The 24022-nt window shown below is 36.4% G+C and overlaps 1 protein-coding gene across 1 annotated transcript in view; it reads left to right on the top strand.

Annotated features, from left to right (window-relative positions):
- Positions 1-24022, top strand: part of CFAP47 (cilia and flagella associated protein 47) — a 343468-nt gene that overhangs the window by 226270 nt on the left and 93176 nt on the right. The window contains 4 exon segments of the mRNA XM_064278419.1: positions 3138-3260; positions 8834-8931; positions 14602-14777; positions 16726-16833. Coding sequence (XP_064134489.1) covers positions 3138-3260; positions 8834-8931; positions 14602-14777; positions 16726-16833 — 505 coding nt within the window.

Here is a 24022-nt window from a genome sequence, read left to right as displayed (position 1 = left end):
ATGAGCTTTGGCTGCTAACCAGAAAGGTCAGCAGTTCAAATCCACCCAGCCGCTCCTTGGAAACCCTAGGGGGCAGTTCTACCCTGGCCTGTAGGGTCACTATGAGTCGGAATCAACTCGACGGCAACGGGTTTTTTTTGTTTTTTTTTTTAATACCCCATGTAAACAAACAAGTGATCCAACAGCGAGGATATGTAGTTACGACAATTTAAAGAATGGAAAAAAAAAATTTTTTTTTTTTAAAAAAGAATGGAGGTGGTGGTAAATACGAGTTGTCACATTTTCTTGTCAATTCTCTACCCTCTAGCTTATAAAATGGAAGAAACAACAGATGTTTTATTAGTAGCAGTAAAACTTTATGTCTAAAGACTACAAAACTCAGAGAAGGCATAATCTCTTCCCTAAAGGAATTGATGGCCTGTCCCTGTGGCTTGATATCACTATATCGGCTCCAAGGACAAGATACATTAAAAAAAAGAAATAGATTTCCAAGTTTTTTGACCAGGATCCAGGGGTCAAAAAATAATAACTATTGATTTTACATTGTGACTCAGTAAACACACACACACAGAGATACAAATAAAACTGACAGAAAAATTTTATGAAATAGTACTTATCTTTACTATATGGGATATGCTCTGAGAGTTCACTGCCTATATTATCCAGTATTATAGCCACTAGCTATGAGTGGCTATTCAAATTTAAATTAACTAAAATTGAGTAACATTAAAAAATTTAAATTGCCACATGTGGCTAGTGACTACTATGTTGAATGGTGGAAATATTTAAAAATTTCATCATTGCAGAAAGTTCTGTTGGACAGCCTGAGCTCTATTCTAGTCGATTCTGCTCTGTTCTCCCTTATTCTATTCTATAAAAATGCTTGCAATAATTACTAGAATTATTTTATGACCCACCAGTGAGTTAAAAATCGAAGTTCAAATTTTAAAATAGAGTCAGCTCGGGAACTATTCGTTTAAATATCTTCACATAGTGAAATACTCATTGAGACTGTTTCAGATTGATAGAGTCACCATAAAATATTTGCATGGATACAAAATGCAATGATCAAAACTGATTTGTCTGTAACAACACTTCAATAAAAATGAAATGCAAGCCGCATATGTAATTTTAAATTTTCTAGTGGCCATATGCACTGGTTTTTTTTTTATATTAAGAACAATTAAAAAGAATCAGATAAAATTAATTTTAATAATATATTTTATCTAAATAAAATACATCACTGCAATATATAATGAATATAAAATTATTAATAGTTTATTTTTTGTACTCAGTCTTTGAAATACGGTACATATTTCACACTTAGAGCACATCTCAATTCATATTCACCAAAAAAAATAACAACTCATTGCCGTCAAGTCAATTCTGACTCATAGTGACCCTGTGGGACAGGGTAGAGCTGCCCCATGGGATTTACCAAGGAGTAGCTGGTAGATTTTGATTAGCAGCCAAGCTCTTAACCACTGCACCACTAGGGCTCCCAAGTCACACAAGTACCATTTTAAGTGCTTAATAGTCACATTTGCCTAGTGGCTATCATACTGGACAGAGTTAGATCTTTCAGGAACCTTTGTTACACATCTGCGAGAAGCGTGGAACCACCTGTAAACACAGGAAACACACCAATGAAAATACTGTTTCCAGGTTAGGGGTTTCTTTCTCTTAGAAAGCTGTCCTCCCATGAGCAATGTGACCGACATCTTTCTCTTTGAGGCCATCCCTAAACGTGATTGATAAGCATACCAGTAAGGTGCCATTTATTGAGTACTTGCTTTATGCTTTTGGCTAAGTGCTTTATGTGGATTATTATGTTTTATTTCAAGATGGTTTTACTTTAAGATCTCTCTCCGAGGAGACTGTGTACCTAAAATTCTATTTCCTTAAATTACATACATTCTTCAATTTCTTTTCCAGAAGGGGATGTTTGCTGTTAAGTGGGAATTAAGAAAATCTTCATGTTTAATTTCAGTTCTAATTGTCTTTGGAATGAATAAAATATGGAGATTACCCTAATTCAATTGCAAAGTATGGGTAGGCCTTAATATAAGCTATTTGATTACGTTGCATAGCTAGGGAGATGTAGTTTTGTGTGCAATAATGGCAGCCTGGTACTGAGAGCTTGGCAAACCTCTGAATTATTTTAAGTGTATTAAGCTTCGTTTTAAAAATTAATACCTATCTTTTATAAAACTAATACAGTAAAAATTACAGATAAAGTGTGCCAATTTTTGACACTAACAATTTCCAAATTTTTTAGTATCTTCCATATTAAATGTTTAGAGGAAAATTTATGACTGGGATATTAGGGTATTATAGAAAACAAAATAAATATTATATTTTTAATAAGTAAATAGAGCATTAAACATCACATTGGAAAAAAAAAGTATCAACAGTTACCTAAGACCAATAAGTTTTATGAAAGCTGATGCAGTTCTATTCCTTGCCCTTTTTTCTTAATTGTTGCAGGTAAATTGTTGAAATATTACCATTTTAATGGAAATTTTGAAAATATTTCCTTGAATTTTCTGTTAAAGTGTTCTGTACGGCCATCAAGTTTAATTCCAAAATTAACACTTAGAGTTTGTGTTTGGCTTGATATTTATTAGTCCAACCCAGATGTCTTAGTTTCCTAGTGGTACTGTAACACAAAATGTTCCAAGGGGGTGGCTTTAAAGAATGGGCATTTATTTTCTCACAGTTTTAGAGACTGAAAGTTCAAATCCCAGTCTTGGCCGTGTCGATTCCTTCCTTCTCAGTATATCCGGAGTTTCTTGGTTCCATGGCTGTCCTTAGCTTCTTGTAGACACTCTCACATGGTATCTGTTTTCCCCTGTGTGTGTGTCTCTGTGTCTATTTCTGGTCTTTTTATAACTCAGAGGTGATTAGGTTTAGGATCCAACCTACACTGGTATGACCTCATTAACAGAACAAAGGAAACCCCTGTTTCCAAATAGGATCACAGCCACAGGTACAAGGGCAAGGAAATTAACACGGGACGAGTGGGGGGCATGATTCAGTCCATAACACCAGAGTGACTTTAATAACTGAGACTAATGTTTCATTTTAGAAAACTAATGCCTGGTTAATCTGACATCTCACACCCCTATGTGTTATAGGTGCAGTTTCATTTAGTGTTAAAAGCAGACAAGATAATGATTTTCAGGAAGAGACAGATCGAGAACAATCCATTCAGAAATCATCATCAGAAATATCCCAAAATTTTGATGAGGAAGACTCAGGTAAGTTTATCATTATGGGGAGTTTCATGATTAATCTGCGTAAACCCTCATCATTCACTTTTAAATGAACTGGGCACTTTACATGTGTAATACATATCCAAATGTCGCTTGCACAAATTTGTAAAATTTTTATTGTATCATTTCAGGATTAACATTAGGTAGCTTACTTGCTGGGTTTCTACTGCTGTAAACATCAATATATGTATTAATTTTGACCCAAAGGGATCTGTAGGTATCTTGGATGGTGTGTCAAGTGAGGCAAAAAAAGTGAGACTCATACAGGAAGGCCAGAAAACAAATTGAATTCATTACTCATAGGTTCCAGAGAGGAAACCATAGCCCATCTTGATGAGGCGACACAGAGGGTGGTAGCCGGGGACACAGTATCAACAAGCTGGAATTGTAGGAGACAGCTTATGTATGGCAGACAGGGTCAGGTCTTTGGGTTCAGAAATAAGCAAAATAAAATTGTGGTCTGCAGTTTTGAGTCATTCCTATAGATTAATAAAAATAGATGCATATTTAAAAACAAATAGATTTCTATACAGAGTGATAACTCATTCTTTATAAAAAGTCACATAGTATTTCATAATGTGATTATATTCAGTTATTCAACCATTCCGATTCTGATGGACATTATTTTTCAATTTTCTATCCTTACAGACTAATTACAATAAACCTCATTACATGGTGGTGCTTTTATTTCTATAAAACTCTAAAATTTAAATTTAAAATCCAAAATTTCTGTATTTCCAAAAGTAGGATTTCTGTTCAAGGAGCAAGTGTATTATTGCAGATATCTAAAAGCCAGGTCAATGGAGCAGACTGAAAGCCTGGAAAGAAATACAATAATAAAAAATACTGAATAAAAGTGGTTTTTGAAATTAATGGGAGAAGAACAAGTTATCCAGTAAATGTGCTGACCCAATTCATTGACTACTGGATTAAAAAAAAATGAAGGTATATAATGCCATACCATGTATTAATAAATTCTAGATGGATTAAATAACTAAATATACAAAATGAAAAAATAAGAGTAATAGAAAAATACACATGTAAATGTTTATTTGCCCCATGAAGGCCTTTCTCTGAGAAAACTAAAAGAAACAAAGCATGAAGTAAAAGATTGAATAGTGCTTACTACATTAAAATTTTAAAAGCGAATTTAAAAATCATAATATTATGAAGAATATAAATAGGACAAATATGCAATCTGTATGATAGACAACCGTGGAAACCCTGGTGGCATAGTGGTTAAGTCCTACAGCTGCTAACCAAAAGTTCAGCAGTTCAAATCCACCAGGTGCTCCTTGGGAACTCTATGGGGGTAGTTCTACTCTGTCCTATAGGGTCGCCGTGAGTCGGGATTGACTCAGTGGCAACAGGTTTGGTTGATTTTTTTTGTGATAGCCAAATGGTTACAATCTCAATCTATGAAGCTTTTTTTTTCTTTCAAATCCATGCAAGACAATTAGCCCCAGAGAAAATTGAACAAAGATGATGAACTGAAAATAAAACAATAAGAAAACTTCTAACTTTCCTTTCATCAAAGAAATTAAAACAACTAAATAAAATTTTTTTTAACCTGCCAAATAGGGAAATATGAAAACAGTGATAATATCCAGTTGTAATGAGGGTCACGTCAAAAGAGGTAATCTCATGTATGTAATGGGAATTTGAATTAATATATTTTTGAAGAACAGTGAATATGTTTAAAGCTTTTAAAAATTGAGCCAGTGATTTCAATCTAAGAATTTACTTTCAGATATGATTGTTATCTATTGATCTAGTATGTTGAATAATTGGAATGAAAATTTTAATAGCAAATATTTTCTGGTTACCAGCCAAGTGCAAACTGTTTGTGCCACCCAGGGACATTTTAAGGCTTATAGTTAAGAAATAAAGTTACATGTTAACATTATATTGAGTTTTATTGTTTTCTAATTAATAAATATGGTAGCCCTGGTGGCACAATGGTTGAACAGTAGGCTGCAAACCAAAAGGTAAGCAGCTTAAACCCACCAGCAGATCCATGGGCGAAAATGTGGCAGTCTGATTCTGTAAAGATTGTTGTTGTTGTTAGGTGCCATCGAGTCCATTCCGACCTGTAGCAACCCTATATACAGCAGAACAAAATACTGCCCAGTTGTGTGTCATTCACACAGTTGTTGCTATGCTTGCGCCCATTGTTGCAGCCACTGTGTCAAACCATCTCATTGAGGATCTTCCCCTCTTTTGCTGACACTGTACTTTACCATGCATGTCCAAAGTAGGCGAGATGCTCCCTCCTGAGAACATGTCCAAAGTAGGTGAGATGAAGTCTCGCCATCCTTGCTTCTAAGGAGCATTCTGGCTGTACTTCTTCCAAGACAGATTTGTTCATTCTTCTGGCAGTCTATGCTATAGTCAATATTCTTCACCAACACTGTAATTCAAAGACATCAATTCTTTACTTATTTACTGTCCAGCTTTTGCATGCATATGAAGCAATTGAAAATATAATGATTTGGGTCAGGCACACCTTAGTCCTCAAAGTGACATCTTTGTTTTTGAATACTTCAAAGAGGTGTTTGGCAGCAGATTTGCCCAATGCGATATGCTGTTTGATTTCTTGACTGCTGCTTCTGTGGGCATTGATTGTGGATCCAAGTAAAATGAAATCCTTGACAACTTCAGTGCTTTCTCCATTTATCAAGATGTTGCTTATTGGTCCAGTTGTGAGGATTTTTGTTTTCTTTATGTGGAGGTGTAATCCATACTGAAAGCAGAGAATACCAGAAAGATGTTTACCTGTGTTCTATTGACTATGCAAAGGAATTCAACTATGTGGATCATAACAATTTATGGATAACATTGCAAAGAATAGGAATTCCAGAACACTTAATTGTGCTCGTGAGGAACCTTTCCACAGATCAAGAGGCAGTTGTTCAGACAGAACAAGGGAATAATGATTGGTTTAAAGTCAGGAAGGGTGTGCATCAGGGTTGTATCCTTTCACCATACCTATTCAATCTGTATGCTGAGCAAATAATCTGAGAAGCTGGACTATATGAAGAAGGACATGGCATCAGGACTGGAGGAAGACTCATTAACAACCTGCATTATACAGATAACACAACCTTGCTTGCTGAAAGTGAAGAGGACTTGAAGCACTTACTGATGGAAGATCAAAGACCACAGCCTTCGGTATAGATTACACCTCAACATAAAGAAAACAAAAATCCTCACAACTGGACCAAAAAGCAACATCATGATAAAGGGAGGAAATATTGATGTTGTCAAGGATTGCATAATGATTACAGCCTAGGAAACCCTACAGGGCAGTTCTACTCTGTCCTCTAGGGCCCATGAGTCAGAAGATGGCACACAACAACACCAGTCATTAAACCATTCACTAACCCCACGCTAACCCGTAAATTCATGGTCAGTGTGCAGTATTTTTTTAGCATTGTGGTAGTTAGGTTAGCTGCATCACAATCACTGCCTTATGTGCTAGAACAATTACAGTAGTAAGGTTTTGCCCCCGTTTCACAGATGGGCCAATTGTTGAGTTACTTTGCCGGCATTCACAAGGTAACAGTGATTAGGTTGCATTTGAACTCTGGCCTCCTGACCCCGAGACATTCTGCTACTCTTTGTACAGACCAGAGTCATGGAGCAGTCAGTCTCCTTAGTCACTGAGACCCTTTCTGTCCAGAATTATTTCTCTGGGAGCAAAATATGGGTTAAACCACTGGAAAGGCCCAGTTAACATTTGCATGAGCTAACTTATAGGGGAAACATTGTTCACTTTAAGAACTTTGGTTTCTTTTTGGAGAAGTCGTATTTTAAAGGCATAAAAGCATTTGAAGTGTTTCATAGAATTGAAGGAGCAACTGATACAAATGTGAGCAAAATTTGTCTCAGTAATCTTAACTTCTGTGTCAATTTGGTCACATTGTTTTCTGCTCATTGATAATTTTAAGGGAATTAGCTGGTGTTTGTAAAATAAACAAGCACAGAGGCAATTAAAAATGTGCAGATAAGTTTGCCATCAAGAACTACTCCCAGGTATTTGGAATAAGAACTCGCCTAGACCTCCTCTCTCTCCCTCTGACTAGCTGATTTTCTAAAGGTCTGAACTGTTCTCAGGTCTGCCAACCTTATAAATGTTTCTTGTTAGCGAATGTATTAGAATAGGATGGAACACAATGCAGTGTATTACATACAATATGGAACAGAAGAATGCAGGGCAGTGCAGTAAGATTCAACACAATGCAAGGTAAAATGATACACTCATAGGAAAGCCTTTCAGAAGAGGGAGACACTGAGATGTCTACTGTCCTGGGCCCCTCATTTTGTTGTTGAGGAACCTGAGATCCAGAGAGGTTAGTGATTTACCTAAGCAAGCTAATTAAACATAGCAGTCCTTGAAATCTATTGAACATGACACTAATATGAATATGCATGTGAATTAGTGAAACTGGAGGACATCTTAAACCATGAACTAGTTCAACACTACAGAATAAAAGAATATCAAAGTGAGAAGCTGAACAAATGAGAAAAAACTGGAGAGAAAGGACCTACGTTTGATGGTAGTATAACCCTCCCTCCCCCAGAAACGTGGTGGTTGTCCAGGGTTCAGGTTTCAGAGTGGGGAATGTGGCTGTGGACGTCACCAGGGGCAAAAACACCTGAGATAGAGATATATATATATATATATATATATATATATTTTTTAATATTGGGCATCCAGAAGTAAATAGTATTTTCTCACTCTTTAGTGCATATCCAGTCCCGAATTCCCTTAGCTTAAACTGCTATCCTTTTGAACCTGAAATATCACGAACTATTCCTGACGTGGTACTAGAAAAAAAAAATAAATTTCTGACATGAGCCTTGGCGGTGGAGTGGTTAAAGCGCTCGGCTGCTAACTGAAAGGTGGGCAGTTCAAACCCACCAGCTGCTCCTCGAGAGAAAGATATGGCGTTCTGCTCCCATAAAGATTACAGCCTTGGAAACTATATTGGGCAGTTCTACTCTGTACCATAGGGCCTCTATGAGTCAAAATCAACTCGATGGCAGTGGTTATTTTTCTTTTTTTAATTCCTGACTTTGCCCTTAGACTAGATTCTTATGGCACTGGAACTGTACCGTGTTATATAGGAAAACCTGATTTGGACGTTTCCATCCACGGTGTTTTTTTTTTTTTTTTTTTTTTATCCACAAGTATATGACTGTTTTGGCAAGTAGGAAAAGAAAAAAAAATTGATTATTTCTTTTGAAACATGAATCCTTCACTTAAAAATAAAGCATTCTTAAGTTTATTTTAGTGGGGAACTTGTAAGTTACTAGGGTGGGCAGGGGTTTGGGAGCTTTACGGGCTTTTACAGGACGTTCTCCTGGCCATGCAGGATGGGGCTTCTTGTTGGGCACAAGTAACGAAAGCAGCCTGTCCCCTCAGCTTTCTTGACGAACAAGTCCCTTGAGTAGAGCGTGAAAATGGTATTTGTTCATGTTTCGCAAATGTTTGTTAGGTGTGGTATTCAGAAACCTACACTGCATTAAAAAGTTTTTTTTTTTCTTTTTTTCAGATGGTGGCGTTAACAGTGTAAAAGTCTGGTATTCTCTTGAGATCCGCAGCTCTCCTGCACCACCTGTAAAAATTATTATAATGAACTGTGTTGCCTTGGTAAGAGCCCATGAAATGTTCATAGACTGTCTTTTTGCACACAGTTAAAGCTCTTTTGTACCCTTGCTGTTCCTTAAAAAATGTCCATATTAAATGACATAGTGGGATAATAAGGTATTCAAATATAACAAGTTTATTTTTAAAATCAGTAATATGGACCTTAAGTGTTTCTTGCAAAAATCTTTTAGTTATATGATATATAGACTGTATTGATTAGCATTCTGTCTGCATGTTTCAAGACTTTATTCTACTGTTACAAACCTAACCTTATCCTAAATCCTTGGCCTCACACCTATCATAAAAGTTAAGCTCTGTAGACTCTTTTCAGTATAGATTGTTCCTGGTGTCTGCAGCAGGCCTTTAACTCAGAAACACCCTGGTGGTGTAGTGGTTAAGAGTTACGGCTGCTAACCAAAAGGTTGGCAGTTCCAATCTACCAGGCGCTCCTTGGAAACTGTATGGAGCAGTTCTACTCTGTCCTATAGGCTTGCTATGAATCGGAATCGACTTGACGGCAATGGATTTGTTCTTTTGGGTTTTCGCTTAGATTTTCGGTTTTAATAACAGGAACAAAGAATAGGATAGTCTTAGATAAATTATTGCAGTGTCACTAAATCTGTGTCTAGATTATTTAATAAAGGGAGATATTGATAATCTTGATTTAAATGAAATTTGAGGATAAATTTAATTGCTGTGAATAATATATTAATTAGATTTAATTTTCTCATTGCTAATACCAAAATATTTTAATTGAAAACATCAAATATATGTTATTTTAATTTTCAAATATGCAGCTAGAGAACACGCATAGGGTATTAAGTGATGAGAATGATACTAATTTAGTTCATGCATGCCACTATTCCGCCTTTCATTTGTACTCCTTGAATATTTTGTGAATATCTCCCCTCCGTGAATCAACTCGAAGGCAATGGATTTTTTTTCTCAATGATCAGGGGTTTTTCAATGACCTAATAGAGTATGTATTTTAGGAAAAACAATTTGAACTCGTTCTTTATAAATGAACATGAATATTCCTCAACATAGAATTCTGATAATAATCCATTTGGGGATTAGAAAGTATTTTTTCTGAAATTTCTTTTCTACTATGTACATAAAGAAGAGAAAATGGATGTTGTTGCTTAGCCCTGCTAAGAGATAATTTAGTTCTTATTGCTTAATTTTAACGGAACTGATATTTGAATATAGTTACAACTGTGAATTAGTAGAGCCCATTGTAATTTTTTGCACGTGAGCATAGACATCCCAGCCAGGGTCTTCGTTCGTGTTCTCAACCAAGGCCCTAGCTAAGATGTCTGCCCTTACCAGCAAAAAATATGACCTACATGTCCATCAACAGAAGAATGATAAACAAAATATGGTACATACCTACAATGAAATATTACTCAGCCATAAAGAGAAGTCCTGATACATGCTACAACATGGATGAATCTTGAAAACATTATGTTGAGTGAAATAAGTTAGGCACAAAGGGACAAATATTGTATGATCCCACTTATATGAATATCTAGAGTGGGCAAGTGTATAGAGACCAAACCTTTTTAGCAGTTACCGGGTGTGGTGCAGGGGTTAAAAGCTCAGCTCAGGCTACTAACAAAAACATTGGCAGTTCGAATCCACCAGCCACTCCTTGGAATCCCTATGGGACAATTCTGTTCTGTACTGTAGGGTCACTATGAGTCAGAATCAATTTGATAGCAGCAGGGTTTATTCTTCAAATGACAAATGGAATCAAGGCCATGCCTGAGGGTGAATCTGTCTGTACTTCAAAGAGACTACCAGAAGAGGGCGCTCTGCTCTCCAAATTATGTGTCCTGCTAGGAAAAAAAAAAAAAAAGAGGAAAGCAGAAAAACAAAACCCATTACCATCGAGTTGATTCCAACTCATAGGGATCCTATAGGACAGAGTAGAGCTTGAGTGGCTAGAGGATTAGAACTGCTGGCCTTTTGGTTAGCAGCCAAGCCAGGAGGAAGGATGTCTTTATTCTGTTCATATGTCTGTCAGCCTGTCCATCTATCTATCAATCTGTCTATCTAATCTATCACTCGTTTTATTTATTCGTGCACCAAGGTCAGGTTGGCTGACCAAGCCATGTGCTCAGAAGGCTGCTTCTTTTTCAAATTTGCACACGAATACCTTTCAAGCATAGAATTTCAACAAATAAAGCTCATTAGGATATTTGCACTGCAAGTTATAGCAAGAATGTGTCCTGTGTTTATAGAATAGCCAGGCAGTCACAGTCAACCCTTTTGACATGCCTTGCTCATAATTACTGATACTGTTGTGCTGATTAGATATGGTGTTAACCAACATGACCTGCAGAAATGACACAAAACCAGGGATTCAGCTGGTTACTCTTCCCTTGGTGGTACAAATGAACTACACTGCTAACCAAAAGGTTGGAGGTTCGAGTCCACCCAGGGGTGCCTTGGGAGAAGGGGCCTGGTGATCTGCTTCTGAAAAATCAGCCACCGAAAACCTTAGGGAGCCCAGTTCTACACACAACTAGTTTATGTATACGTATATATATTCTTTTTTCTTTAGCACTTAAGCAGGAGGGTACTTCTCAGGGATGTGTCTCTGCATTTAAGTATCTTTCTGCTTGTCATTGCTTTTCATAATTTTCTTTTTCTCAATGTTATAGAAATGGTTGAGTACACACGAATAAACCCAGAGCCTCTTCGGGAGGTTTGGCTTTCTCACAAGTCCCAGGTGCCTATTAATGCATGTTTACATCCATCACCCCATACTCCATCAGCAACCCACCTTGATCACCCCTCTGCATTCTGTATGCCTCGTGTTGGATGGTGGTGGACTGGGGATAGGGGGTGTAAGTTGATACATCAGTAGATACAGTGACATGCAAATGGCAGTGGCAGAGAAAATGGCCATGGTGTTTCTAATTACAGCTGCCTACCTGCTTCCTCTGAGTGCTAACTACTGGCATTGACTTTTCAATTTAGGAAAATTACTGAGACAGATTATAGTTATCACTTTCTCTGAATTACATGCTGTTTTTTCAAAATACCATTCAGTACAGTTTGTTTATTGGTGTAGTAGTATTTTCAATTTGAATAAAATTAAAACTGAAGATTTCCCGAACAATGGGCCTTAAATTAACATGATTGTGTGTTTTGGAACTCAGAAATAATCCATCTGTAATTAACTAATGTTTATCTTCCAGAAGAGGATATGATGAAAAACATTTCCACTTGAGTCAGATTGCCATTGACTCAGTTAAGTTCCTTATGGACAAATACCTAATCTTTTTTTACTCTGACCCACTGAGAGCAGCAAGTGATAAACTTTTCACCTGACACACTCAGTGAATTAAACGTTTCCTGCACAGGAGACGATAGGAACCGGCAACCAAGTGATAAAGTCCCTTTGAACCCACTACCTTCTTTCCATCTGAGGCTGTTCTTTGCCCATAACTTTCAAGCAGGAGGGCAGCTGGGTTAACTCAAGATTTTTAAACTCTTCCAGAGTCATATTGTCACATGGCTGCCTCGTTATTTAGTCAAAAGTTGTGATTATCCAGAATACTAGACTTAGTCAGATTTATATAGAAACACTAAAAAAAAACCCCAAACCCAGTGCCCTTGAGTCGTACTAAAGCTGTTTATAAAGTGTATCATTTTATTCTTTCAACAAATATTATTCAGGGATTTCTGAGTATCTCTGGCACTGTTCTACATGCTGAGAAAGAGAAATGGACAAAAAAAAACAAAAACGAGGTTCCTGTTCCCATGGAGCTAACATTCTAATGGAGTTAGAAAACAAGCAAATAATCAAAATGAGATATTTAATGGGAAGTTTTTCTGTTGTCTTGGATTTTCAAATAAACTCACAAACCAGAGAACCATAGGTAATTCTATCTCTAACTTATGAAAGGGGTGCTGTATCATCTACTTAGGACTTGCTCAATGTATTAGTTAGGGTACTACTATAGCTGCTATAGGAAATAAACCTCAGATTTTCAATGGCTTAATACAATAAAACACAATAATTGTGATAATTTGATGCATTAGTTACTGGCTGGTGCGTGGTGTCGTCCACATTGTGATCAGGGAGCCAGCATCCTTCATCATGTGGTCCCATCATCCTTTAGGGACAAAGAGGCCTCTGCAGATAGTTGGAGGAAGAGGAAGGAGAAAGAGGTGAATTTCCAGTAGGTTCTTAATCTCCCTGCATGGAGGTGACACTTGTCAAGTCTATTCACATACCATTGGTGAGAACTAGTCACATGACTGTGCCTGGGTGCAAGGAGGTCTAAGAAATATAGTCTCTGGTTGGACAGCTACTTCCCAATGACATCTTTATACTGTGAAGGGGAATCACAAATTTTTGGTGGATGATACATGTTTCTGCCACATCAAGGGAAGCCAGAAACCTTTAGCCTATCACCCACTTATAGCCTATATATGGGATGGCCAGAGACTGATTAGGAAGAACAAGGTAGTTCCTTAGAAGGAAAGTGACAACATAGTCATGAGCACTTTCTCCCTTCCCTTTCCACCTACCACAATCCAAGTGAGTTTGGCTGGCTTCAGTAGAACTACACAAAGACAGTGAGGGAGGTATCTTCTATAAGGAGAGGAAGCTGATGGTTTAATGCCTACTGGCTTATGCTGAGCTCCTGACATCACGTTAGATCATGGGCGGGGCAGGGGGGGTTGACTGTAGAGGGAGCAAGCTGTGCTTCCACTGACACAAGATAGCACCTCCTGGGTCAGAGTGAATTCTACTCTGGAAGGAGGCTGAGCTTTGGCAGTTTTGAAAGGACTTGGCCCAAGAATACAGTCTGCGAGGAGGAGAAAACTTCAAGATAAGGAGGAGTCTATGTGGGATAATGCAAGAAAGAGGAAGAGAGAAGGAATTTAGAAGGTCAACTAGAGAAGCTCAACCATCATAATTTGCATCATCGGCATAATTTGACTTCTTAGTTAAGACTGTCTCTGCTACTTGATGCTAATGTAAAGTGTTACTTAAAGTGTTTTGTCTGGATCACCAGCAGCATTACATGGAGCTTTTTAGAAGTATAAATTCTCAGTTCCCATACTGGAAACCCTGGTGGTGTAGTGGTTAAGAGCTATGGCTGCTAACCAAAAGGTCGGCAGTTTGAATCCACCAGGTGCTCCATGGAAGCCCTATGGGGCAGTTCTGCTCTGTCCTATAGGGTTACTATGAGTTGAAATCAACATGACGGCAATAGGTTTTTCTTTTATACCAGACCTACTGAATCAGAAGTAGGTGCAGGGGCCAGCAGTCTGTGTTTTAACAAACTCTTCGGGTGATTCTTATGCACAAGTGTTAAAGTAAACAGTGAAAAATGGACCTTAGTAATAATGGTACTGGAGAAAAATATTTTTTAATGTATTTACCAAAAGTTTCCTTAGCCTTTTGGATTTCTTTGCAGTATTTGCTGTTGAAAAACTGTCACCAAAATGTTACCCTTTACCAAGACTAATCAAGGAAAACATATAATAGATTAAATAGTAGATCAATAGTAGATCAAGTGGATCAAGAAAAAAAAAAAGAAAGAACAAATGGCCTTATTTTGTATAACAGCATTCTTCACATTTGCTTCCATAGAACAATGACTCTGCTGACTCTTAAGAGGCGCTTATATATTTATTCTGTAATTCTAGGAAAGCAAGTGCATTGAAATACCTCTCTCAAATCCAAAAGACAAAGTTATTCACTTAGATGTACAATTAACGAATCCGGCCCTTAGTGGACTCAAGAGACTTACACTGAACCCACAAGAAGTTGTCAATTATGTTGCCAGGTGTTCTCCAGCGACTGCAGGCCATAGTGAGGAAAGGTATGGTTTGCATGTTGCATATACATTTCATTGTTAATCCCTTGAAATAGGCTTTTAAAATCATCATTATTTCTCTGTATGCTATAATCATTAAGATTACACTTGCCCATAGTTTTAACTTTGTGAAATTCCATTCCTTGATAAAATGCTCTACTTTTAAAATTACCTTTCCTTTTCTTCAGTGCAAGAATATTATTATTTCCTGAAATATCACATTAAGTAAATAATTCCTAAATTTCTCCTATACCCCTCTCTTTCACTTCACTTTGTGTGACCTAAGTCTTTCTAGGTTTAAATCTGAACCAAATGAAAATGATTTCACAAGGCCTAAGAATTAAACTTTTGATTTCCTTGATGAAAATTAATTTCTATATTCTCCATTAAAGAGAAATTGTCCACTTGGAGAACATAAAAAAATTAAATTAAGAATGTTACACTATGCTGAAAACCCATGTATGTGTGTGTGTGTCCACACCTATATACATATATATGTGTATTTATCTCTCTCAATATATATATGGATATCCACACACATGTGTATTAGCAGTGTAATTACAAGTGTTCTTATAGCATGTTAACTGTGAAAAGCTCTTTGCACTGGGTATATATATATAAAAAAAATAAATACACAAACACATAACCTCTATATTCATGATTAACTCAGTGTAGTAAAATAATCAACTTTATTTGTTTAAAAAGTAATATTCAACTTATTTTCAGGACTATAATTGACTTAGCATTTATGCGTGCAACACATTGCGTTATTATTCTACATGAAACTGCCTTTTACCAATTTGTCTTTTTTTCGAGTAATGATAATTCTTATTGGTACTTCTAGCACAGTATCCTATCAATTGTTATTTTAATAAATGGATAAAGAAATGAATACATTTGTGAAATTTTTCAGGATAATTTTTTTATACAATGTGAAGCATGAATATAGGAATATAACCATATTGTAACAGCCGCTATTTTGATAGATTACCGTTAGAAATGTGCGCTGATCTCGTCTCCCTATTGTGATTGTATGGGCTTTGTGAGCATAAACGGAGTTTTGGATTTTCTTTATCAGCATACATTAAAAGATAAAATCTTAGCTAGTACTCCTTCACTGCCAACTCTATTATTGCCGCTGGGCCCTGTATTTTACACACATAAACACATAAAATTTCCATAAGAGGTAGGAATGATTCCTTCTATTTTATAAATGATAAAATTGAAGTTCAAAGAAATTAAGTGACTTGTCCAAGGCTGCGCAAATAATGGATGACAGAGCTGATATAGCAGCCCAGTTACACTTTTAAATTATCCCAAGCTCTGTCTCCCCCAGAGCTCAGCACATGCTGATTATAAAGGATGCCTTCCAGAGCTGCTGGTTACCTGATAATCTTCATGTGGAGATATACATATGTTCAATTCAACAAACTAAAATTGATTTAATCACAGTTAGAAATCAGATCTTTTCCTATTATAGCTCCTGCAAGGCATTTAAATTACTTAGTTTAAGCATTTTTCATTGATTCAGTAGGCATTTATTAAACAAATATTAATGCCCATGACCCTGTTTTACTTGGGTAACAAATGATGACATGATTTTCTCACCACAAAATGAGAAATTTAAAAATGTATCCACAATGAGAGTAGAATGTGTGATGGAGCAGTTGTCAGTTAATGTGTTTGAAACCACCTATTTCTACCAAAGGAGCCCTGGTGGTGCAGTGGTAAAGAGCTTGGCTGCTAACCAAAAGGTTGGCAGTTTGAATCCACCAGCCGCTCCTGGGAAACGCTATGGGGCAGTTCTACTCTATACTATAGGCTATGAGTCGGAATTGACTTGAAGGCAGTGGGTTTGGTTGTTTGGTTTCTACCAATTCGGAATATTTTTTCTGCCAGATTTATTATACAAATTAAAATCACTGACAAGATTTTGTATATTTCTCCCCACCAGTGTTATTTTTCAGCCTGATGCAGCTCTAGAGTTCTGGTATTTACTTAAATTAACGACTGAATTACCAAAACCAACCACGATGCCAGAAGTACAATGTGACCTTGGAAAGTAAGTTGTGTTTAATAGATAAAATTATTTCATGCAAGAAAAATAGATAATCTAAAAGTATTTTAGAATGCATTTAGTATTTGAATAAGAAATAAAAATATTTTGAGTAATTTTTTTTTTCCAGAGTAGGTTTGCTATGTAGACTACCCTGTGGAAAACTTGGTTAATGCCATTTTCCCTTGTGATATGACCATTCATATTGTCAAACCAACAAAACAAAAATGGAGTCCTTTAAACAAATGTTTATTACGTAGCTAAATCTGCTAACAGAGGAGCAGTCCGCCTAAATTTGGTATAAAGTTCTCACTTAGAAAGGAAAGGGAGAAAAAGCTTCTAACCAGAAATTCTGGGTGATTGGTTACGTGAGAAGTCTTTAATTTTTGAGAAGGTATTGTAAAGGCAGAGAAAGAGAATTCACTGAGCATTTTGAGAAATTCTTCACTTACGATTGGTTTGGCTTCGGTTGACTGAGTCAGAGAGATCCTAATTGACAGGCTGATATAAGCCAGGCTTTTTGAGTGTTTTCCACAGTTTAAGGGCGTGCTATCTCCTGTGAGAAGTCTGACTTTATCCAGGACACCTAGCATAAATTTGATGGTGCTTTGAAATACAGCCCTTAGAAAATACTTGAAGTTGCTGTGGGGTTAGCTAAATTTAATGCCTTGAACATTTAACAGTATTTCTTCATTTAGGTGGTTGAGTTCCTATTACATATCTAGTACCAAGTTTCGTGCTGGTAAATAAGAATAAACAAGTCACAATAGGATTTTTTTTTTAACGAAAAATACTTCAAAGAGTATTTACTTTAGTGGGAAAATCCAAACCTTTTCTTAATTTCTCTCCCGTACCACACCAAAGTAACCCTGGTGGTTAAGAGCTATAGCTGCTAACCAAGAGGTCAACAGTTCGAATCCAATCCACCAGCTGCTCCTGGGAAACCCTATGGGGCAGTTCTACCCTATCCTATATGGTTGCTATGAGTCAGAATTGACTTGATGGCAACGGGTTTGGTTTGGTTTTGGTACCACACCACAGGAGTCCTGGTGGCACAGTGGTTAAGCAATCAGCTGCTAACTAAGAGGTTGGCAGGTCAAATCCACCAGCTGCTCCTTGGAAACCCTATGAGGCAGTTCTACTCTGTCCTGTAGGGTCACTATGAGTCGGAGTTGACTACACAGCAATGGGTTTGGTTTGTTTGTTTGTTTTTACCACGCCAAAGGAATGTTGAATTCTGGTACCAGATCTTGAGCCAAAATATTGGCTGCAAGTGATTTATTAAGAAAGTGATCCCAGAGAAATCAGTACCAGAATAGGGGAAGGAGGGTAACAAAAGGCAAGAAATTAAGCAAGGGTATGATTGCAGGTACAGTCCCAGACGTTTCTTGATCCTGCAGAGCTCTGGAACATAAATCACTTCTCAGAGACTACCCTTTCTTGGCTTAAAGGAGCTGGGCTTTTGAACTACCACACTAGTCACTGTAAACTGCTTTGGGATGGAGCATGAACTCTCAGGCACTCTGCTCTCTGTAGAAAGAGAGGAAACTCCAGTACCCAAGGGCGTTCATCTGAAGGTTCCAGATGAGAGAAATTAACAGCAAGCATGCAAATGTTGGGGGATGGAGGCAGAGAGCTGGTAAAAATATTCTAGGGTAAGTGGGTGGGGCGCCAGCAACATCTGCTATAAAAAGTTGTTTACAAACTTATTACTAGTTTTATTTTTTTCTTGTTTTAAAACGTTAGAATGAAAACAATATTCCGTATACTTAAAAAAAATTTTTATATACTTAAAATTATTAATAAGTGTAAGATATGTGAATTTTTTGGGCCCAACCATAGTTTTATGATTATCGTTTCTTTTTTTTTTTTTATTCCACTATAAAGGTGCTAGCCTTTTCTCTTTCTTTTTAAGTTTTCTTACTTTTATGAACATGTTTTCCTAAAATTTAATTTGTTTTATTTAGGTAATCCCAAAAAACCCAGTGCTGTCGAATCAATTTCGACTCATAGTGACCCTATAGGAATAAATACATGTGTATAATTTGGAAGTCATATAATACTAAAAGATGTTTGATAGTGATTATTTTAATCAACCTTGTCCTGGATTTTTTTTTCTTCTTCGGAAGTTTGTAAGATCTTTAGTTGTACCCGTCGTCCTGAAAATTCTTAATGATATGCCTCGGTGTGACTCTATTTCATATGTTTTTCTGGATAGTTGGAGACTCTTTGAATATGGAAATTGGAGACTTTCAGTTTCTGGAAATCTTGAATTAAGCCATCTCTCTTCTCTCTTCCTAAGACATTGATTTTTTGGATATTAGAATTCAGGAGCTGATTTGACAATTGTTTTATCTTTTTTGTCTCTTTCCCAAATTTGTCTTTTTGCATTCAGGGAGATTTCCTCAATTTTATCTTCAAATCCTTATATAGAGTTTTTCATGTTGGGTATCAACATCCAAGACCATTTTTTGGTTGTTGTTCTTTGGAATATATATATATACGGAAACCCTGGTGGCGTAGTGGTTAAGTGCTACGGCTGCTAACCAAAGGGTCGGCAGTTCGAATCTGCCAGACGCGCTCCTTGGCAACTCTATGGGGCAGTTCTACTCTGTCCTATAGGGTTGCTGTCCTATAGTGTCGCTTTGAGTCGGAATTGGGTTTGGTTTTGGTTTTGGTATATACACATATATATTTGTTGTTCTTATTCCACATTCACAATATCTCCTTGTATATCTCTTAACATATTAATGGTTATTTTAAAAGATTATGTCTCTGTTTTTATGGGTAAGAATGTTTTGTTCTCTTTCTTTACTATTAAATTTTTTTTCAGATGTTTGTTTGGTTCATATTTAAGTATGTGACTTTAAAATGGTAGTCAGGAATTCCTGCACCATGCATGGACCTTATTGACCCACTCATGTTGTTCTGTGTTTTGTTCTTCATATATTTTCATTGCTGTAAAATATATGCCATTCTATTGTTGATGGGATTTTGGGTTGTTTCTTTGGTATATTATGAAATTATTGTTTTTTTTAACATTTTTGTATATGTCTTTTGTTGCATATTTGTGCTCATTTCTACTGGATATTGTTAAAACAAAAATCATATTGAGCCAGTAATAGAAATTGATTGACGTTTATTTAATATATAATTTGCAAATTGGGGCAGCATTTCTACTAGAGATTCAAAATGTTCCAAAGAAGAAAAAACTTCCAAAGATTCTTATGCCCCATCTTATTATTAGTAATTATACATTGCCATAGAAACAGGTCAGAATAATGTTTACATAATAACACCCTAAAATATAGCTTTAGGATTGAAAATACCATGGGATGGGTCAGGAGCACCTTAGTCCTCAAAGTGACATTCTTTGCTTTTCAGTACTTTAAAGAGTTCTTTTGCAGCAGTTTTGCCCAATGCAATGCATGTTTTGATTTCTTGACTGCTACTTCCATGGGCATTGATTGTGGATCCAAGTAAAATGAAATCCTTGACAACTTCAGTCTTTTCTCCATTTATCATGATGTTGCTTATTGGTTCAGTTATGAGGATTTTTGTTTTCTTTATACTGAGGTGTTATCCATCCTGAAGGCCATAGCCTTTGATCTTCATCAGTAAGTGCTTCAAGTCCCCTTCACTTTCAGCAAGCAAGATTGTATCATCTGCATATTTCAGGTTGTTAATGAGTCTTCCTCCAATCCTGATGCCACATTCTTCTTCCTATAGTCCAGCTTCTCAGATTATTTGCTCAGCATACAGATTGAATAACTATGGTGAAAGGATACAACTCTGTAGGGAGTAAAAGCAAAAGAAATTTATTGAGGAATATAACAGCTATAGCTGGGCAACACAGTGTGACAGTGTGGAGTCACAAAGTGTTCCAGTATTCTGAGGAATGAGGGAGAGGTGAGCCTTTAATACAGAAAAATGGGGAAGGGAGTACGTGACCATAATCACGGGAATTTAGGATTACATATATCTACAAGACAATTGGAAGTTAAAATTTTATAAGTTTAGCTGATCTGTTTTCTAACACAGACTTCCTGGAACCAACTTAGCAAATGATTTTCTAAAATGTATACATATACATAATTCCTGGGGCATGCTCTGCAAGCATTCTCCTGAGATCATCTTAATCAACGTTCCCTGATGAATATTTCTTCACAAATCAAATTCTTGCTCCCTTCACTGTTTGCTGAGAGTGGTTGAAGTTACATGTCACTAGACTCTAAATCACAGGTTATATTTTTAGGAAAGCAGAAAGGATGACTTAGGACAAGCTAAAACTTAATTCAAAAAATGATGTTTTGATTCAGATTTGGGTCAGTCACTTTTAATCATGCCAAGTACCTCAGTTTTAGAGTGACCTCACACATGACAAAAATTTTTAGGTGGGTATTATTTTGTTTCTTTCCTTAATAATATCAGTCTATTTTCTTTTTTTTTTTTTTTATCATTTCTGATGAAAATTCAAACTGTCAGCCTTATTCTCCTTTTTAAGTAATATGTCTTTTTTTCTGGCTGTTTTAAAATTTTCTCTTTCTCTTTGGATTTTAGCAGTTTGATATTTCCAGATTTTATTCTCTTTGTATTTCTTGAGGTTCACTGAACTTTTGAATCTGCAGGTTGATACCTTTATCCATTTTGGAAAAGTCTGCAGCTTAATTTTTTCAAAAATTGCTTCTGCCTAAATAGTCTTTCTCCTTATAGGACCCAAAATGCACTTATTTTTTTATCTTTTCACTGCATCTTGTCTCCTCATGTGCCTGCTGAATGTTGATTAAGTGATGAACATTTCTATCAAAAATTGTCAATCTCATTTGGATATCTGAAGGGTCTGGATGAGTCTTGAGATATTTTACTTTTGTTTCTAGCACACAGCTAGAATAGGGGAGCCAAAGACCCCAAATTATAATAATTTAACCAAGAATTGATATATTTTGAGGCTGGCATTCTTCCTTCACCAAGCTTGTTTATTCCTTTTGCGCCTTTACTCTCAGAGTGCAGCCTTTCATGTTTTAAACTAAAAGCCAGGGGTGTTTTCATGACCCCCAACTTGCTTGACCAGGCCTGAATTCCCTTTTTTTTTTTTAAACCATCGTAGGACAGAGAACTCTATTTGACTTTTTATTTCTAGTTCTTTAAAATAGCCCTTGCAATTCTTGAGCAATCAAGGTGCCTTTGTTTTTCTAAAACAGCCAGGCAGCATTTAAACATATACAAATATAGTGGGATCCCCTAAACCACACCTGGCAACTGACTTCAGGAAGGGTGGGGGGGCATGATGCAGTCATGCATATTCATTGATTCCATCAATGATGTATATGAATTGTGGCCCTAATCATGCATATACATTGTTATGAGTCCATGGACACGAAAGCAGTGAGGTTTTCTGGATTAGTGAGAACATCCATGCACAGGAGAGGGTGGAACGTCCCTGGGGACAGTAAAAGCTTTGTGCTGGCACCTCCTCTCAGACCTTGCCTGATGTGTCTCTTTGCTTGTATCCTTTCTTGTTATAATAAATGGGTAATTGTAAATATAGGTAGTCCCCATGAGTTTTGTTAGTCATTCTAGCAAATTATTGAACCCACCAGGGATAGTAAAAAAAAAAGGGGGGGGGTAGTAAGAGCCAGCAAAGAGGTTGGCGTTTGCCTATTTGGCGGGAGCTGGAAGGACAGAGTCCTAACTTGTGTAGACCCAGCTCTAAGTGTTTAGGGTCAGAGAGAGAAAGTGCCATGTGATTGGCTGATGTCAGGATAATGGAAAAGTGGGAAAGTGGGGATATAAGTTATCTTTGCATTTTGGAAACTACCCTTGTGCCAGTTATTATTAACACAACCATAAACTCATGAATCTGTTGAAAATTTTGCTCAGCCCCTCAGGCTACTAGATGCCACTTTTGGAACCACCAAACGTCTAGAAAAGTAGCTTAAAATGGCTGGGATCAATTATCTAGGTTTCTCCCATTTAAGGAAATTTTGACCCTATAACCTCTTACTGCCCTCAAAAAGAGTTTTATATCTATATTTTATCTATCTTTTCTCATTGGGAGGGTTGATTTGAAATAGCCTAATCTGTTATTGTCAGGAGCAGAAATCCGGTATTATAAAGCTTGTATCTCACATCACAAAAAGAAATTGTATCTATGTAAAGACACTTTAAATACTATCATGTTACAGTAATTCTTAGCAATAATATTTACTTTAATCCCTTGAAAACATATTTCCTTTTTACTTACCTTGTTATTGAATTTCTGAAATACGGCTTATTTTATTTCACAATTGCGAAATGTCGTGACAAATCTTCGATTCTAATTTCTTTCTAGTTTTTCTAAGCAATTTTAAAAGAAGACATGTTCTATTTATTTTAAGTTCTAATCATGAGTGCACTAAGGACATAGGCTTAATTTTCTCAATTCATGTTTTCTTGTCACCTAAAAACTATTTTAATGTTATTTTTATATAACAATTGGATTTTGATGCTTAATCAAGAGAGATAGAGACTTTGTCTAAAAGGCAATATGCCAAATCACAAATATCTGAAAAACTTGGTGCAAACAAACTCATAAATGGAGTTAGTACCACACCATGTGAAATAATTAACCTGCCTCGGCCTGAGATTTAAATGCTGATTACATTTGAAGAAGCCAATTTCATGGATGTGCATAAAATTTTAGAGAGATGATCGAATACAATTTAGGAAATCATGACCAACTTCCTTTTTCTCTTTACTTAATTTTTTATACTGACAGTGATAAGGTAAGCCACATGTCATCTCAATAAATAGAAATAGGGGAATGGATGGTCTCTATGTTACTACATTTTCTGTGTTATTTACTTACAACCAAATCCAAAGCATGTATCTGCAACTTTATTATTTAAATAAATGGAAAGATTCAGCTATAAACAGTTTGCAATTTCAATAAATCACAAGCTGTGTTTAAAATTGACCTTGACAAGGGAATAAGTTGAAATCTTGGGGTGTTGAATTGAAATAAAAACTACTAAACGCAGTTAAAACTCGCAGTTTTGCATTAAATATGAACAGTAAATTTGCTTCTCAATAATTTTTGAACATTTTCCCTCACCGTAGCATAGAAATCTAGTTTGGCAATATTTCATTCCTACTTTTCTATGGCAGTGTATATGAGAAAATTTGGGACATTGGCTTTCTGCAAAACATACCAAGC

The sequence above is a fragment of the Loxodonta africana genome, chromosome X, assembly GCF_030014295.1.
Source record: "Loxodonta africana isolate mLoxAfr1 chromosome X, mLoxAfr1.hap2, whole genome shotgun sequence".
NCBI lineage: Eukaryota > Metazoa > Chordata > Mammalia > Proboscidea > Elephantidae > Loxodonta > Loxodonta africana.
Note: the sequence above shows the minus strand (reverse complement) of the source record. Positions and strands in the feature narration are given on the sequence as shown.